The sequence below is a fragment of the Oncorhynchus nerka genome, linkage group LG7, assembly GCF_034236695.1.
Source record: "Oncorhynchus nerka isolate Pitt River linkage group LG7, Oner_Uvic_2.0, whole genome shotgun sequence".
In the NCBI taxonomy this organism is placed as follows: domain Eukaryota; kingdom Metazoa; phylum Chordata; class Actinopteri; order Salmoniformes; family Salmonidae; genus Oncorhynchus; species Oncorhynchus nerka.
This window is the reverse complement of record NC_088402.1, coordinates 56,445,479-56,463,556: the sequence shown is the minus strand read 5'-3', so window position 1 is coordinate 56,463,556 and position 18,078 is coordinate 56,445,479. Positions and strand designations below refer to the sequence as shown.

Genomic DNA, 18,078 nt, shown 5'->3' with positions numbered 1-18,078 from the left:
ACTGAACAATGTAATTTATGCTTGCTTTAATGATTAAAAAAATATTTCTTTGCAAGAAAGAGACGAGAACAAATCCCCCTCTAAGCCCTCCATGCAGGGCCAGAGAGGAAAACAAACAATAACGGCCACCATTTTCACACTGAACTGCTGACAGGTGTGTCAAGATAAGATGAGGTAAATGTTTTGAGGAAAGAATAAAAAAAGGCACAATTTACAATCAACCGTGCCAAATAAATTCACAATATTAATAATTATAACAAAATAATAATTACATCAACATAACAGCATTAGAAAAAATATGCAACAAAAAATACATACCGATTTTATAATACAAGGCAACACTTCCAAGGGTTATGTACATGTCAAAGCCTGAAGTCCCACACCCTTGTTTCTCTCAAGTTCGGGGTGTGTTAGGTTAGTTAATAGTTTATACATGGAGCAGGTATGCTGAAGGTGGCACAGCATATAACATCAAACCACCAACACCGTGATAACGTCAGAGAAAGCTCCTATCTGACCACCAGACAGGAGACACACAGTTTGGAGGGGCCGATGCAGTCGTCGTGGCAGAAGGCCCCGCAGCCCTGGCACATGATCATGGCCTTGAGGCGGCACGAACACTTGAGGGCCACTTCCTCAGCGGCGCTGTCAGCGAACGCCTGGATGCTGAGTGTGGCGCTCTGGCTAGCGCTGTGGCGCTGACGCAGCTGCAGGACGCCGTCAGCGATGCTCCTCGAGAAGCCGCTGCCGTCCACCACAGACACGTTGGCCGTGTAGCTGAAACCGGGCGACGCCACACCACCCTGCTTAGGCAGCTTTCCGTAGAGCTGGAAAGGGAGGGAGGAGGGGGAAGATGAGGAGTACTGAGCTTTGCTCTGCGCCTCCTTCTTAGCCATGCGGGCTAAGGACATCTCCATGTTCAGCAGTCCTTCCATAGCCCCACCTCCTCCTATCCCTCCTCCAGTCAGGTAGCCGTCCATAGAGTTCACTGCCTCCTTTTTGGTGACCACCACACCTGGCCCGCCGCCTGCCATGGGGCCAGAGGGGGAGGTTTTGGCAAGAGTTTGGCAAGAGGGCCGGGAGGTGACCTCGCTCTTCACGGGCGAAAGCTGCTGTTGGTGTGGGGGGTGGGGTTTGGAAGGGTGCCAGTTGATCTTGACGGTGGGGACCATGTCAGAGAGGCCGAGGTTGCTGTGCGGGGGCGATGGGGCGTCCGGGGTGGCCCGCGGCTGGGTGAAGTTGTGGTGCCTCTCCGGAGACTCTCTGATGACGGCCGACTCCTGGGAGTTGCGTCTGGAGGAAGAGGACGAAGAAGAGAGGGAAGTAATGACGGGCACGGCCCCGGGGGGAACGGCACCAGCTGGCTGCTGGGAGAGATACTGCTGCATGGCCGTGGCCCGAGAGGAGGCCTCCTCCAGCAGGCAGGCCATGCGGGAGGGTACTGTGCCTGGGGGAGAGGACGCAAAGCTCCTGCCTGCTCCAGGGGAGCCTCCTCGGCCAGCAGGGGACTTCTGCTGGTTCTGAGAGGACAACTCAGGAACCAGCGACTCCATCGTACCGGACTCTGGGGGGCCCCTGAAGCGAGTGCCTGGGTTCCTGGTCTGCTGCTGCCGGCTGAGCTGGGACTGGGGGCCTGACTGAAGCCCCTCTGGCAGGCGGTTGATCTCCAGCTTGCTAGCAGAGTGCGTCTGCGGCAGGACTTTCTCCAGCGGGAGGCTGCCTTGGAGCAGCTGGGTGACCAGAGGGTTGTTGGCCTCCACTGTAGACACAGGCCGGGCTGAACTAGGGAGCCTCTTGCAGCTAGCGGTGGGAGAGGGATTCAGCCCCAACCTACAGTCCTCATCAGCCAAGCAACGGCTAGATGCTTTGTAGTCTTCGATGGAGTCTGTTTTGTGCCCCCTCTGGGCTTTGGGGTGTGGCACAGCGATAGCTTGTTGGTCTGGGTGGGGAGTGCGTCCAGGCTGCTGCGGATTTTGTCCCGGCTGCATGAGACTCTGGCTGGGCAGGCCGTTGGGGAAGCAGGGCTGGATGACCGTCTGGCCGTGCTGGTTGGACACATGGGCCTGGATGACCGGCTGCTGGTTCTGCTGTGAAGGGGGACTGCAGATCACAGGCTGGCCATGGGCCTTCTGAGACAGCCTTTGGAGGTGCTGGATGTTGCCGTTGCGCTGAGCGGGCAGGTGGTGGCGCCATGTGCTCAGGTGGGGCTCCTCCTCCTGGCTCTCGTTCTCACAATCGGAGGCCGTCTCCGTGGAGTCGCTGTGATGCCCTGCGTCGTCCTCTCTGACTGAGGGTGGGAGACGAGGGAGAGAGGCTGTCTCTCTCTCCCTCCCCGGGGGCTCCGACTGCTGCCTTTCGCCCTGGATGCGGCCCTCTCTAGCCGGGGTGGGGGGGTTCTCCTGTGGACCCACGTGGTGGGAACCATGCTGGATGACACCCCCTCCTCCCCCCCTGGCCTGCTCGGTGCCGGCCAGGGACCTGATCACATCCACTCCCTGGGCCCCGAACCTGGGCAGAGAATCTGGGATGGAGGTGGGTGCCAAGGGACCGCTTTGGGTCGTTGTCCTGTCACAGTCAGCCCCCTCGCTTTGCCCTTGGAGGTGGCTGGACACAGTCTCAGGCTTCAGCAGCGCTGGCTTGTCCGAGAGTCCGTTGGTGGTGCATTTGACTGGTGGTGGTGTTAGTGTAGCCCCTTCCTCCCCACTCAGCTCCCCCAGCCGCTCCTCCAGGGCGGGTAGGGGTGGAGTGGGGGTCTGCGGGGGCTCTGAAGAGGACAGGGAGGGGTTGGAGGAGGTAGACAGAGAGGGGGATGAGGCAGCTGTGTGGGGGGTGGGGGTAGAGGAGGGCTCTACATTGGACAGCTGTAGTTGTGTTCCAGGCGGATGAGAGCCCGCAGGCGATCCCTGCTCCTCCACGCCTCCTGCTGCTCCTCCTCCTCCTCCTCCGGGCTCGACGGGTCCTGGGTGCTCTCGAGTTCGTCTTCCACTGCTGCGATCCGGTAGCCCAGAACCAGCCCTGCCCCCGCCGGGCCCTGGCCCGTCCCCAGTGGCTGCAACAGCAGCAGCGGCCTCGCGCTGGGCCCGGGCCTGCTGGGCGCGAGCTTTGATGTCCGCCAGGGTGCGCGCCCCCGTCCCCGTGCGCCGCAAGCCCTCGCCGGGGGGCACAATGCGGGGACAGATCTGGTAGGTTGGCGGCCCTTTGACCCAGGGCGGTTTGATTCTGGAGAGTTGAATCTGGAGGGATAGAGAGAAGGAGAGCATGTCAAATATGGAATTTACCAAGGCCATATACAGGACATTAGCATGCATTGCTTGGCTAATAATCTCACACCGAAACCCAGAGTCAATCATCTCTATTGATTTACCATCTTCAGAGAAAGAACTTGGTCTTTGTCAAGTTGATTTGAAATGTTTTGTGGAGACAGAAATCACAAAATAATCAAACTTACTTTACAGATTGTGGACTCCAGGTCTTAGGAAATTGGGTGCCTGCCACTGCACCACTAGTCACAATAAAGACTTACAATTACAAATGGTGACTTCATACCCGGATAGGTGGGACCTTGGGCTCCTCTGCTGTCGGCTGCGGCTTTTCCGTGTGGAACCCGTCGATTGTGGTACGAAAGGACTGACGATCTTCTATTCGCGGCCTCTTCTCGGGGAAGCTGGAGAAGGCCTGGGTCTCGTCTGGCCTCCTCTTCTGCTCCTTGGTCTGGGTGGAGGTGGCGGCAGTGGGGGTGGGGCTGGCTGCAGGGCTGCTCTCCTGGCTGCTGGTGGCCGTTCCCCCCGTGACCGAGGTGACCACAGAGGCCCCATCGTCTAGTGGATCGGCAGTGGCGGCGGCCGTGGAGGAGGAGGAAGAGGAAGAAGAGTCCAAGCCGGTGGTGAACGCCCCCTGCCTCTCTGAGGTTGAGGAGGGAGAGGAGGAAGGGGAGGAGGACGAGGAGGAGGAGGAGGACGAGGAGGAGGGAGAGGTTGAGGCGATGCAGGTGCAAGCTCTTCGGGGAGCAGGCGGGCAGTGACTTCAGGCTCGTCGATGGCACTGACGGATGCAGGGCTGGGGCTGGGGGTCGGGGTGGGCTCAGGCTCAGGCACGGTCACAGACAGGAGCGTGGGCACAGGGGAAGGGCAGGGCGTGGGCTCTAGGGAGGCAGACTGGGCCGGGGTCTCCAGTCCAGATTCGGCCTGAAGCACCACCTCTCCCTGCACCATGGTGGCCTCTGGGACGGGCGAGGGCGCAGAGACAGAGGCAACAGCGTCTAGAGTGAGTGTGCCCTCCGGCTGCTCGGGGATCTGCATGGCGGGGGAGTTGGTCTTGCAAAGGGTGCGCCGCGCCCTGCGTCTCATGTCTGCACGCGTTCGCCGTCTCATCCTGCCGTCCCGCCGCCGCCTGCCCACACCACGGCGTTTGGGCGTTCCTGCAGCCACAGATGCCACCTCACTCTCCAGGACGCTGGCGGCAGCATCGGCCTCTTCACTCATTGTCAACTTCAGAGACTCTTCCCGGGTCAGGCCAGACCTGCAGCCATAGATCACAACGTTAGTGCACAGAGTATATACCATTTATAAAAGACACTTTCACCCAATTGAAATAATTAAAGTAATTTTCTAAATGGTCCACGGAATAAGAGCGAGCTTAAAAAAAATACTGATGTGACTGGGTGTGTTCAGGAGACTTACTTTTGACCGTGGTACTCCTCAAAGAACTTCTCCTTCCATGCCTCCACTTTCTTCTCTTTCTCCATCTCCTGGCGAAATCGCACCTGCATCTCGTGGGTGAACTCCCCTGAGTAGGTCAAACAATATTGGACAAGATTAATCCACAGATATCTGGCTATAGTGTTTTAAATAATACATTAATTTGTGTATTGACTGATAGCTTCCTAGTAAATACCAGGGGAAACAATGTTGTAGTATCAATGGGCACTTTCTGGTTTCCCAAGAGAGTTACCTGCCACCCTAGACACACTCAATTTGCATACCGCCATCACACTGCCCTATCCCATCTGGACAAGAGGAATACCTATGTAAGAAAGCTGTTCATTGACTACAGCTCAGCATTGAACACCATAGTACCCTCCAAGTTCATCATTAAGCTTCAGGCACTGGGTCTCAACCCCGCCCTGTACAATTGGATCCTGGACTTCCTGACGGGACGCCCCCAGGTGGTGAAGGTAGGAAACAACATCTCCACTTCATCGATCCTCAACACTGGGGCCCCACAAGAGTGTGTGCTTAGCCCCCTCCTTGTACTCCCTGTTCACCCATGACTGCATGGCCATGCACGCCTCCAACTCAATCATCAAGTTTGCAGACAACAGTAGTAGGCTTGATCACAAACAACGAGACAGCCTATAGGGAGGAGGGGAGGGCACTCAGAGTGGTGTCAGGGAAACAACCTCTCACTCAATCGTGGACTTCAGGAAACAGCAAAGGGAACACCCCCCTATCCAAATCAACGGGACAGCAGTGGAGCACCTCAGGAGGCTTAAGAAATTTGGCTTGTCACCTAAAACCCTCACAGACTTTTACAGATGCAAAATTGAGAGCATCTTGTCGGGCTGTATCACCGCCTGGTACGGCAACTGCACCGCCCACAACCACAGGGCTCTTCAGAGGGTGGTGCGGTATTCAGGACACCTACAGCATCTATTGTCACAGGAAGGCCAAAAAGATCATCAAGGACAACAACCACCCGAGCCACTGCCTGTTCACCCCTCTACCATCCAGAAGGCAAGGTCAGTACAAGTGCATCAAAGCTGGGACCGAGATACTGAAAAATAGCTTATCTCAAGGCTACCAGACTGTTAAATACCCATCACTAGCAAACAGAGAGGCTGCTGCTACATACCTTGCATTACTCATCCCATATGTATTTTATACCATCTATTCCATCTTGCCTATGCCACTCGGTCATCCATATATTTATATGTATATATTCCATCCCTTTACTTAGATTTGTGTGTATTAGGTAATAATTGTGGAATTGTTAGATTACTGCACTGTCGGAGCTAGAAGCACAAGCATTTTACTACACACGCAATAACATGTGTATGTGACCAATACAATTTGATTTGAGTTATTATTGTAACCGTGTTATATCTGAAAAAAATACCTGGAAATAGTCCTGGCCAAATAAATTGTTAGCCAATTAAACTCTGAAGGGAAGGTGTTCACTATATGTGCAGCCAGTCACTAACCCCCTCAATCACATTATATGTGTACATTATAACTAACTACAGTTAGGTACTAACCCTCAGCGAGCCTTTCCTTCCAGCTCTGGGAGGCGTGAGTGAAGAATTCATTGTTGAGAGCAGAGTTACTGAGGCGAGCCAGACCGTCAGGTCCCGCCTAGAGAAGAGGGAAGACGGAACATACTGGGTTACATTCCAGACATTGTTGTACAGAGAAATACCAAAAACAATATGGCACAGAAATTACGAGACGTTATGGGCTGGACTAAAAGGCATGCTCCAATAGGGAATCTCCACTGAAAAAGCTTTTTATTCCAGGGAAACTATCAGTTATAAACTATGAGTATAATGATCAATTCTGAGCGTGCGCACTCACCTGGCGGTCGACTTCAGGGAGGAGCTGCAGGAGTTGCTGTTGGTACTGCGCTGGGAAGGCAGAGAAGGTGCGCATGTTGATGAGTGCCCTGATGTTTGTGTTGACCAGGATTGAGCCAGGCGTCTCAAAGTCCACCTCCACCCCACCTCGGCTCCTCTTCATGGGCCCTGCAGACAAACACAACCCATAGGCCTGCACGGGTTAGCAAGTGGCTAATGCTATCCAACCCTGGGTTTAAACACATTCATTCAACTAACAGCAAGCACAGAGTGGCCATTCCATTGCCAGCCAGCAGCAGCACAGTAGGTGTTTAGCTTAGCAGCCAACACAACCACAACAGCTTTCAGTCAGTGAGCGGTTAAGTAAGTCCTGTCCGGATGGCTAGTGTTGGGATAGCTAGCCGACCCTGGCATTCAGTTAGCAACCTGCAAAGCACTGCCTGTTAGCATTAGCGACCAATGCAATCCTGACAATGTTAGAGACCAGTGTACCATTAGTTAGCTACCAAATCACCCTGTCCACGTTTGGTGCTTATTTGTGTTGTTATTTGTGTTGTTGTATGTGTCGAACTGCTTTGCTTTATCTTGGCCAGGTCGCAATTGTAAATGAGAACTTGTTCTCAACTTGCCTACCTGGTTAAATAAAGGTCAAATAAAATAAATAAACATTTGTAGACAGCTGACCTGCGCAACGTCTATATACATCTAATAGTTCTACAGATCGTGTGCTATATCTAGACTATGATGTTTGGCCTTTTCCTTTGTGATAGCTAAATTCAAGTCATAAGATAAAGATTTGTCAAGTTGTTTACAGTTCAGGTCCATCAGGCATATCTCTCTGCCAAAGATGTCCTGAACAATGATGGGAGGGGAAAAAATGCTTCACAGCTGAACCCGTCCCCCTCCCCGCTGAATTGGACTAAATAAAAATGGGACAGTCAATGAAGAGAGAAAGACATTTTGTTGAATTCAACCACAGTGCAACAGACTAAGCTTCCACAAATCCAGGGGATTTTTGGGTTGCTAATTGTTTAGGGTTTGATAATTGGGTAGACTGAGGGGGAGAGAGGGGTTTGGCGTTTGTGGTTACTGAGGGGTATGTTGGTTGGGGGTGATTATACCCGGGTCTAACCCCTGTACCTGAGTGGTGGCCACGAATGCTCTTGAAGTGCTGGGGGCGTTTCCAGCTAGCCAGTTCAGGGCGGGCACGGAGCGTGGGGCCTGGACCCCCCCTAGAGCCTTCCCTGCGCCTCCCCGCTGCTCCTGAGGGGGAGAGGTGGGGAGGAGGGGGAGCCTGGTGAGACACTCCCGTCACGTGTGTAAGGGGGAGGGGGGTTTTACAAGCAGGGGAGGGCAGATCAGGCAGACAATCCAAAAGGGGGACAGCAGAGCCAATAGCACAGGTGGGGTGGGGGAGGGAGGGGGGTGAGCAGCACATAACAAAGCAAGAGGAGCAGTTACCCAGGCCCACAAACACAGAGAGGAGGGGGGGGGGGGGGGTACAGCAGACAGCTGAGAAAGTGCTCACCTCACCCTCTCTCATACAGAGCAAATCAGGTTTACTGGGCAGCTAAACGTAAGGCAGGAGGGAGGGACTGATATTCCAGGTACACACAGAAAGGAGGGTATTGGAAGTTGCACTCAGACAGTGAGGGCAAGGGAAGGTTATTCTGCACGCAGAGACGGACAGAACCACAAGAAGGGAGGATTTTCTGGGGCACCTCAGAATGAGAGAAATACTCTGGGTGTACACAAGGAGTACGGTCAAACATGAGCAGCTCACTGAGGTTGGGCGATGTCTGGAATGACACATCGTCCCATCCAAACATCGTTAATCTATGATTTGATCGCACATTATTTTGTGCACGGAAAAGAGAACACAATTTTAAGGACACATTGCGAGGCCTAATTATTTGATCTAGTCTAGGCTGCAGAATCATTTTCAAATTGGTAGGGCTATGATTCTCTTGTCCATAAAAATACATAGATATCAGTTATATTAGCCTACCGTTAAAAAATTATTATATTATAAACTGGGTGGGTCGAGCCCTGAATGGTGATTGGCTGACAGCCGTGGTATATCAGACTGTATACTACATGGAGGACAAAACATATATTTTTACTGCTCTAATTACATTGGTAACCAGTTTATAATAGCAATAAGGCACCTCAGGGATTTGTGATATATGGCCAATATACAGCGGCTAAGGGTTGTGTCCAGGCACTGAGTTGGGTCATGAGTAACAGCCCTTAGCAGTGGTATATTAACCATATAAGTAATTCTATTTCTATCTGCAATGTTCAGAAAGTTTCACAGCCGTGTTGACGTTGACTCTATTCCACATTTACATTTACATTTAAGTCATTTAGCAGACGCTCTTATCCAGAGCGACTTACAAATTGGTGCATTCACCTTATGACATCCAGTGGAACAGTATAGTGCATCTAAATCTTTTAAGGGGGGTGAGAGGGATTACTTTATCCTATCCTAGGTATTCCTTAAAGAGGTGGGGTTTCAGGTGTCTCCGGAAGGTGGTGATTGACTCCGCTGTCCTGGCGTCGTGAGGGAGTTTGTTCCACCATTGGGGGGCCAGAGCAGCGAACAGTTTTGACTGGGCTGAGCGGGAACTGTACTTCCTCAGTGGTAGGGAGGCGAGTAGGCCAGAGGTGGATGAACGCAGTGCCCTTGTTTGGGTGTAGGGCCTGATCAGAGCCTGGAGGTACTGAGGTGCCGTTCCCCTCACAGCTCCGTAGGCAAGCACCATGGTCTTGTAGCGGATGCGAGCTTCAACTGGAAACCAGTGGAGAGAGCGGAGGAGCGGGGTGACGTGAGAGAACTTGGGAAGGTTGAACACCAGACGGGCTGCGGCGTTCTGGATGAGTTGTAGGGGTTTAATGGCACAGGCAGGGAGCCCAGCCAACAGCGAGTTGCAGTAATCCAGACGGGAGATGACAAGTGCCTGGATTAGGACCTGCGCCGCTTCCTGTGTGAGGCAGGGTCGTACTCTGCGGATGTTGTAGAGCATGAACCTACAGGAATGGGCCACCGCCTTGATGTTAGTTGAGAACGACAGGGTGTTGTCCAGGATCACGCCAAGGTTCTTAGCGCTCTGGGAGGAGGACACAATGGAGTTGTCAACCGTGATGGCGAGATTATGGAACGGGCAGTCCTTCCCGGGAGGAAGAGCAGCTCCGTCTTGCCGAGGTTCAGCTTGAGGTGGTGATCCGTCATCCACACTGATATGTCTGCCAGACATGCAGAGATGCGATTCGCCACCTGGTCATCAGAAGGGGAAAGGAGAAGATTAATTGTGTGTCGTCTGCATAGCAATGATAGGAGAGACCATGTGAGGTTATGACAGAGCCAAGTGACTTGGTGTATAGCGAGAATAGGAGAGGGCCTAGAACAGAGCCCTGGGGACACCAGTGGTGAGAGCACGTGGTGTGAGACGGATTCTCGCCACGCCACCTGGTAGGAGCGACCTGTCAGGTAGGACGCAATCCAAGCGTGGGCCGCGCCGGAGATGCCCAACTCGGAGAGGGTGGAGAGGAGGATCTGATGGTTCACAGTATCGAAGGCAGCCGATAGGTCTAGAAGGATGAGAGCGAGTTAGCTTTAGCAGTGCGGAGCGCCTCCGTGATACAGAGAAGAGCAGTCTCAGTTGAATGACTAGTCTTGAAACCTGACTGATTTGGATCAAGAAGGTCATTCTGAGAGAGATAGCGGGAGAGCTGGCCAAGGACGGCACGTTCAAGAGTTTTGGAGAGAAAAGAAAGAAGGGATACTGGTCTGTAGTTGTTGACATCGGAGGGATCGAGTGTAGGTTTTTTCAGAAGGGGTGCAACTCTCGCTCTCTTGAAGACGGAAGGGACGTAGCCAGCGGTCAGGGATGAGTTGATGAGCGAGGTGAGGTAAGGGAGAAGGTCTCCGGAAATGGTCTGGAGAAGAGAGGAGGGGATAGGGTCAAGCGGGCAGGTTGTTGGGCGGCCGGCCGTCACAAGACGCGAGATTTCATCTGGAGAGAGAGGGGAGAAAGAGGTCAGAGCACAGGGTAGGGCAGTGTGAGCAGAACCAGCGGTGTCGTTTGACTTAGCAAACGAGGATCGGATGTCGTCGACCTTCTTTTCAAAATGGTTGACGAAGTCATCTGCAGAGAGGGAGGAGGGGGGGGGGATTCAGGAGGGAGGAGAAGGTTGCAAAGAGCTTCCTAGGGTTAGAGGCAGATGCTTGGAATTTAGAGTGGTAGAAAGTGGCTTTAGCAGCAGAGAGAGAAGAGGAAAATGTAGAGAGGAGGGAGTGAAAGGATGTCAGGTCCGCAGGGAGGCGAGTTTTCCTCCATTTCCGCTCGGCTGCCCGGAGCCCTGTTCTGTGAGCACGCAATGAGCCCCCCCCAGTGCCAACTGTCAAGCCACTGACTTTCTATTACACTGCTCAAAAAAATAAAGGGAACACTTAAACAACACAATGTAACTCCAAGTCAATCATACTTCTGTGAAATCAAACTGTCCACTTAGGAAGCAACACTGGTTGACAATAAATTTCACATGCTGTTGTGCAAATGGAATAGACAACAGGTGGAAATTATAGGCAATTAGCAAGACACCCCCAATAAAGGAGTGATTCTGCAGGTGGTGACCACAGACCACTTCTCAGTTCCTATGCTTCCTGGCTGATGTTTTGGTCACTTTTGAATGCTGGCGGTGCTTTCACTCTAGTGGTAGCATGAGACGGAGTCTACAACCCACACAAGTGGCTCAGGTAGTGCAGCTCATCCAGGATGGCACATCAATGCGAGCTGTGGCAAGAAGGTTTGCTGTGTCTGTCAGCGTAGTGTCCAGAGCATGGAGGCGCTACCAGGAGACAGGCCAGTACATCAGGAGACGTGGAGGAGGCCGTAGGAGGGCAACAACCCAGCAGCAGGACCGCTACCTCCGCATTTGTGCAAGGAGGAGCAGGAGGAGCACTGCCAGAGCCCTGCAAAATGACCTCCAGCACGCCACAAATGTGCATGTGTCTGCTCAAATGGTCAGAAACAGACTCCATGAGGGTGGTATGAGGGCCTGACGTCCACAGGTGGGGGTTGTGCTTACAGCCCAACACCATGCAGGACATTTGGCATGTTCCAGAGAACACAGAGATTGGCAAATTCGCCACTGGCACCCTGTGATCTTCACAGTTGAAAGCAGGTTCACACTGATCACATGTGACAGACATGACAGAGTCTGGAGACGCTGTGGAGAACGTTCTGCTGCCTGCAACATCCTCCAGCATGACCGGTTTGGCGGTGGGTCAGTCATGGTGTGGGGTGGCATTTCTTTGGGGGGCCGCACAGCCCTCCATGTGCTCGCCAGAGGTAGCCTGACTGCCATTAGGTACCGAGATGAGATCCTCAGACCCCTTGTGAGACCATATGCTGGTGCGGTTGGTCCTGGGTTCCTCCTAATGCAAGACAATGCTAGACCTCATGTGGCTGGAGTGTGTCAGCAGTTCCTGCAAGAGGAAGGCATTGATGCTATATGGACTGGCCCGCCCGTTCCCCAGACCTGAATCCAATTGAGCACATCTGGGACATCATGTCTCGCTCCATCCACCAACGCCACATTGCACCACAGACTGTCCAGGAGTTGTCGGATGCTTTAGTCCAGGTCTGGGAGGAGATCCCTCAGGAGACCATCCACCACCTCATCAGGAGCATGCCCAGGCGTTGTAGGGAGGTCATACAGGCACGTGGAGGCCACACACACACTACTGAGCCTCATTTTGACTTGTTTTAAGGACATTACATCAAAGTTGGATCAGCCTGTAGTGTGGTTTTCCACTTTAATTTTGAGTGTGACTCCAAATCCAGACCTCCATGGGTTGATAAATTTGATTTCCATTGATAATTTTTGTGTGATTTTGTTGTCAGCACATTCAACTATGTAAAGAAAAAAGTATTTAATAAGAATATTTAATTCATTCAGATCTAGGATGTGTTATTTTAGTGATCCCTTTATTTTTTGAGCAGTATATGTATATATATATACATACATACATACACACACACACCTCAGGCCTTGTTGCTTAATTATAACATATCAAGTGTAGTTTCTTCAATAGGGATACTTTCCGACAGTAAAAAAAAAGTGACCGGATTTCATAAGTATAGCTTAAGCTAAATGCGGAGAAAAAAAACATATGGTGACTTGGTGGGAAAGAAAAGCATGTCGACACCAAGTTGGAAGAACTTCGATTTCAGGCCGAATGATAAAGGTGAGCCAGCAGACCTGACGAAGTCCCTTGCAGCATACGCAAAAATATTATACAAAAGACGGACAGACCACAAACCTGACTTCTGAGTTCACTAGAAAAGGTAAACATTGCCAGAAACCTTTAGGTAGGCTTGAGACATGGTAAAAAACAACTAAACCTAATGGTACTTCATTTCAGTTAAAAAATGTAGCCTATATTCAAATCCAGATGCATCTTATTCAAAAAACAGAACATTTTTGCTTTTTTATTTTAGTATTTCGTTAAGGCTACTTTGATTTATTTTTTAACATGTAGGTCTATATTTAGGATTTGTACAGGCATATCCTAATAGGTTTATTTGTTTAAAAACACACGCCATGTTCATTCAAGTGTTATAAAGAATGTTATAGGAAAGATGAACTGAGGTCCACACTCCAGTCGGTGGTAATGCACCTTAAAGTTGGTTGCCAATCGACATAAAAGTCCACAGAAGAAGACAACTACTTCTACTGAAGGCGAAGAGATTACTAGAAACAAACTATGTTTCCCCTTTTATCTGTGGATTAATTTTGGGAGAAGAGAACATACAATTTTGTGAAACTCAAAATTCTACAAAGACCCAGGGGGGAAAAGGACCTTATGCATTTCAGGTAAAATAACCCAATGGTTATATCCCAGGACAAATGAGCTAGCAACAACAAGCTAGCTAAATGTTTCATGTGTTTCGACTTGTCTCCAAATTAACATAGTTGATTCAGAGTTCCTTTTGATAATTCAACCAGCGTGTCTGGATCACATCTGGTGTAGATACAAAATCAACATGCGCGCAATGGTGCACACCCGATCTAGACAGCATGTTAGGCCCCGTCTGACATTATGCGCTGCTTTGGTGCTCTCCGCTCTTTCTACAATTGGCATTGTTCTCTTGCAATATGTTAATAGTTTAACTACCACATATGTATTGAACATTTATGCTATGGCAAATAGGGAATGGACCATTTGGCAGGTCACTCTGCTGTGTGTTCACTGCGCTGCGCTCTTGTCCACCGCCAGACTCAAATTCAACCCATCATTTGTGACATCAAGATCAACGATGGCTGTCAAACATCTTTGATAGTCGATCCAATTGTAAAATCGCCCAACACTAGAGCACACAGGTCATCTTTTGGTGGTGCTGTGGTGACATTTGTCAACACACCAGCCATGTCTATACTCTTCCCATAGACTGTACTAATGAGAAAACAGTTTGAAGGCCATTCACAGACGGGTGTTTGTTTTACCCCAAGTTTGCTGAGGAACTTGAAGAGCTCAGAGGTTACCGTCTAAGAATGCTGCTGCAACAGTAAATAGGCAACATATAAATGACAAGACTCTCAAAAGGAGCAGAGGCCAATGCTGGGTGCGAAATGGTCCAAGACCACCGTAGGAATAGGACTCAAAAGGTGTTAGTGTGTAATGCTACCACAATTTGCTGCCCAGGAAGTGTGTGTGTGGGCACAGAGAGATGGGGTTAGGGTAGCAAAGGGGCTAGTAGAGAGCAGTGCTAACCTGATGGGACGTGGTCACCATTGACCTTGAGTGGAGTGAGGACCACGCGCGGCATCATCACAGCCTTCTTCCTCTGTCTGCCCGACTGCAGCAAAGGAGAGCAGGGGACATGGTGAGAGGTAATAGAATGCTAAGACTGATGTTATCACGAAGTCAGAGATAAAGGGGATCTTCAATACGCAATTATTTCTTATATATCATATCCAAAACCTCTTCAGAGGGAGTGGGGGGGTAAAGCATACCTGTCTGGATCGGCTTAGTCGGGTCTGTGCCTGGGCCTCGGAGCGCACCTGTCCAGAGACTCCAGACCTACTCAGCCTGGTCTGGGGCTCTGTGGAGCAGGACGCACTGGATGAGCTCTCATCTACTGACGCTGTGTGTGTGTGGGGGGCAGAGAAGGTTATGGTCATATATCAAAATTGTTACTCTTTACATAGTTGATGACAAATGGTCCATGGATCACATACACCGACTAGAAGGCTTTTCACACTGCATGTTTCGGTTTCTGTTTCTGGTGATGGTGCGTTTATCATCTAGAATTTATCAGCCATGCATTCAAAGACTCGCATAAACAGCAGCTCCCATACAAATAAACAATAAATGCTTCTCTTAAAAATTTTTTTTTAAAGAAAGTACACAGACAAACACACAGATCTAGGCCGGGGATGGCAGTGTCATGTGTGCCTGTAACCATGGCAACGAACACATGCTTAGGGAGAAGAAAAAAAACTGTCTCCGATTCCCAGTTTTTGTTCAAAAAGCCCTCTCGTGGGCATGCTCCTTCCGCCTGTATCACAATACATATTCCGGTGTTGTTTCGAAAGCACCTTTGAACAGACCAGTCACAGTAATTAAATAGCATTTGACTTTTGTGCTTAATAAAGACCAGGGATGTAGTGGTAAAAACAAAAAGGTGGAAAAACAATAAACAGTGGTTGAGAAAATGGGCAGTGAGTCAGGTTGCATGTTGTAACCAAACTTGAAAAATGGTCCATAACTCCAATGTGTTACTTTCGGTTCTTCTGTCAAATGTGTCTCATGTTGTATACTGACAGAGGATTAAGTCAGTCTAGTAATTTGCCTGAACAAGACAAGTAACGAACAGCAAATCAGATAACCTCATAGTGGAATAGTTGACCTATTTACCTAGTCAGCTTGTTGTTTAATGCAATCGTGGGGAAAACGCATTTGAAAGAAGTTTTGATAGCCTTTGTTTATAAAAAAAAGGAATCCCAGCTTTCGATCGCTACTACAACTCCTAAAAATGAGCGCAAACAGCACAGTTTTAAAACGGAGTACATCAGCATGGTTCGGTGTGCTAGCGCTCCTTAATTCACAGTGAGTGCATAGGGGAGACTGGGGCTAAATATAACACTGGACAATTCTAACAGATGCCTACATTATATTCACTGTGTTTATGGGGACATTAAAGTCATCAATACGTTGCTAACTAGTAACAAGATCATGTTTAGAGTTTGGGATCCAGCTAATATGATTTGCCCAATGGGGTATGCATATATGCAATCCTGTGCTTCATCCTATTTATTTAGCCATTATGCTACATCAGTTGGGCTACAGCTGATAATGCTTATTGGATTATGTATAGGCTATGGTAAAAGTAAGCCCTAAAAAAGCACTAGAGGTAAGTAATGTAAACTCTAACACTAATTTACAGTAGATGTGACCATACACACCGTCATTCTCTCCGCTGGCCGCAATCGTTTCCATGGAGTCACAGCTCTCTTGCTCCCCCCCTTCCGTTGGCCCTGCTGTTGCAGTGGAAGCGGTAGCCTGTGTGGTGGTGTCCGCTGTCTCCGCCTCTGTCGAACTCTTGGTCCACTGCAGAGCGTTCTTCTGCAGAGGGAGAGTCAGAAAAGTGACTCCTATCAGAAACGTGTGTGCATGTGCATTTTAGGTAGAGGTTTGTATGACGTTTATAAGGGGTAGGGATAAGAGTTGTGTGTGCGCATGTTCAAGAGATTTGGTGAATGGAGTGGGCTTGTTCCATACCTTTAAAGTGAACAGACTCATCCTGCCAGGAAGCTTGAAGAAGATGCTGTTCTTTACTCGGTCCCCCCTCACCTGGGAGTGCAGCATGGTCACCAGACAGGCCAGAGGGGCCGTGCCACTTATGGACAGAGAAGAGCAGAGGAGATGAGTGTGAGAAGCAGACAAAAAATGTGAACTTGCAATGTAATACTATGGTATGCAAAGAGACCGCACAAAAAAAAGAAAAGAAAGATAATATTTTCCTTTTGTTATTGTGCCATCTCACCTTCTGTTTTTGTGGAACACATTGTGTATCCGGCCAGGTAGAGATCATGGGGGAATGGTGAAAAATGACAAAGTGAGTTACTTATGACATAAAACGAGTGATATTATTATTGTACATATGTTACATATTACAGTAGAGATGTGCGTTAATTAAAAGGTGTGGGTGTGTGGTTGTTGACCTCATTTCCTTGAGTCCTTTGGTCTGGATAACATGCAGGATCTGCTTGGGCGTCATGGGGGCATCAGAGAAGTTCTCTAGAACCTGAAAAATACAATACAATAAGTAATGAACATGTTAGAGCACACACAGAACATTTGAGAGTTGGGCCTAATAATAGCTCTTGAAAATAGCTGTTAGCGTCGTTCACGGCTCGCTGCGTGTGTTTTTTATTTATTTATTTCACCTTTATTTAACCAGGTAGGCTAGTTGAGAACAAGTTCTCATTTGCAACTGCGACCTGGCCAAGATAAAGCATAGCAGTGTGAACAGACAACACAGAGTTACACATGGAGTAAGCAATTAACAAGTCAATAACACAGTAGAAAAAAAAATGGGCAGTCTATATACAATGTGTGCGAAAGGCATGAGGAGGTAGGCGAATAATACAATTTTGCAGATTAACACTGGGGTGATAAATGATCAGATGGTCATGTACAGGTAGAGATATTGGTGTGCAAAAGAGCAGAAAAGTAAATAAATAAATAAATAAAATAAAAAAACAGTATAAAAACAGTATGGGGATGAGGTAGGTGAAAATGGGTGGGCTATTTACCAATAGACTATGTACAGCTGCAGCGATCGGTTAGCTGCTCGGATAGCTGATGTTTGAAGTTGGTGAGGGAGATAAAAGTCTCCAACTTCAGCGATTTTGCAGTTCATTCCAGTCACAGGCAGCAGAGTACTGGAACGAAAGGCGGCCAAATGAGGTGTTGGCTTTAGGGATGATCAGTGAGATACACCTGCTGGAGCGTGTGCTACGGATGGGTGTTGCCATCGTGACCAGTGAACTGAGATAAGGCGGAGCTTTACCTAGCATGGACTTGTAGATGACCTGGAGCCAGTGGGTCTGGCAAGACGAATATGTAGCGAGGGCCAGCCGACTAGAGCATACAAGTCGCAGTGGTGGGTGGTATAAGGTGCTTTGGTGACAAAACGGATGGCACTATGATAGACTGCATCCAGTTTGCTGAGTAGAGTGTTGGAAGCCATTTTGTAGATGACATCGCGAAATCGAGGATCGGTAGGATAGTCAGTTTTACTAGGGTAAGCTTGGCGGCGTGAGTGAAGGAGGCTTTGTTGCGGAATAGAAAGCAGACTCTTGATTTGATTTTTCGATTGGAGATGTTTGATGTGAGTCTGGAAGGAGAGTTTGCAGTCTAGCCAGACACCTAGGTACTTATAGATGTCCACATATTCAAGGTCGGAACCATCCAGGGTGGTGATGCTAGTCGGGCA

The 18,078-nt window shown here is 49.6% G+C and overlaps 1 protein-coding gene across 1 annotated transcript in view; it reads right to left on the bottom strand.

Moving 5' to 3' along the window:
* Positions 1-9: 9 nt before the first annotated feature.
* The window catches only part of LOC115132018 (polycomb group protein ASXL1-like), a 29,777-nt gene continuing 11,708 nt past the window's right edge, over positions 10-18,078 (bottom strand). The window contains 12 exon segments of the mRNA XM_029664183.2: positions 10-3,233; positions 3,547-3,986; positions 3,989-4,518; positions 4,680-4,785; positions 6,254-6,350; positions 6,570-6,736; positions 7,709-7,831; positions 14,349-14,433; positions 14,591-14,721; positions 16,043-16,202; positions 16,359-16,479; positions 16,802-16,884. Coding sequence (XP_029520043.2) covers positions 510-3,233; positions 3,547-3,986; positions 3,989-4,518; positions 4,680-4,785; positions 6,254-6,350; positions 6,570-6,736; positions 7,709-7,831; positions 14,349-14,433; positions 14,591-14,721; positions 16,043-16,202; positions 16,359-16,479; positions 16,802-16,884 — 4,767 coding nt within the window. The 3' untranslated portion in view covers positions 10-509.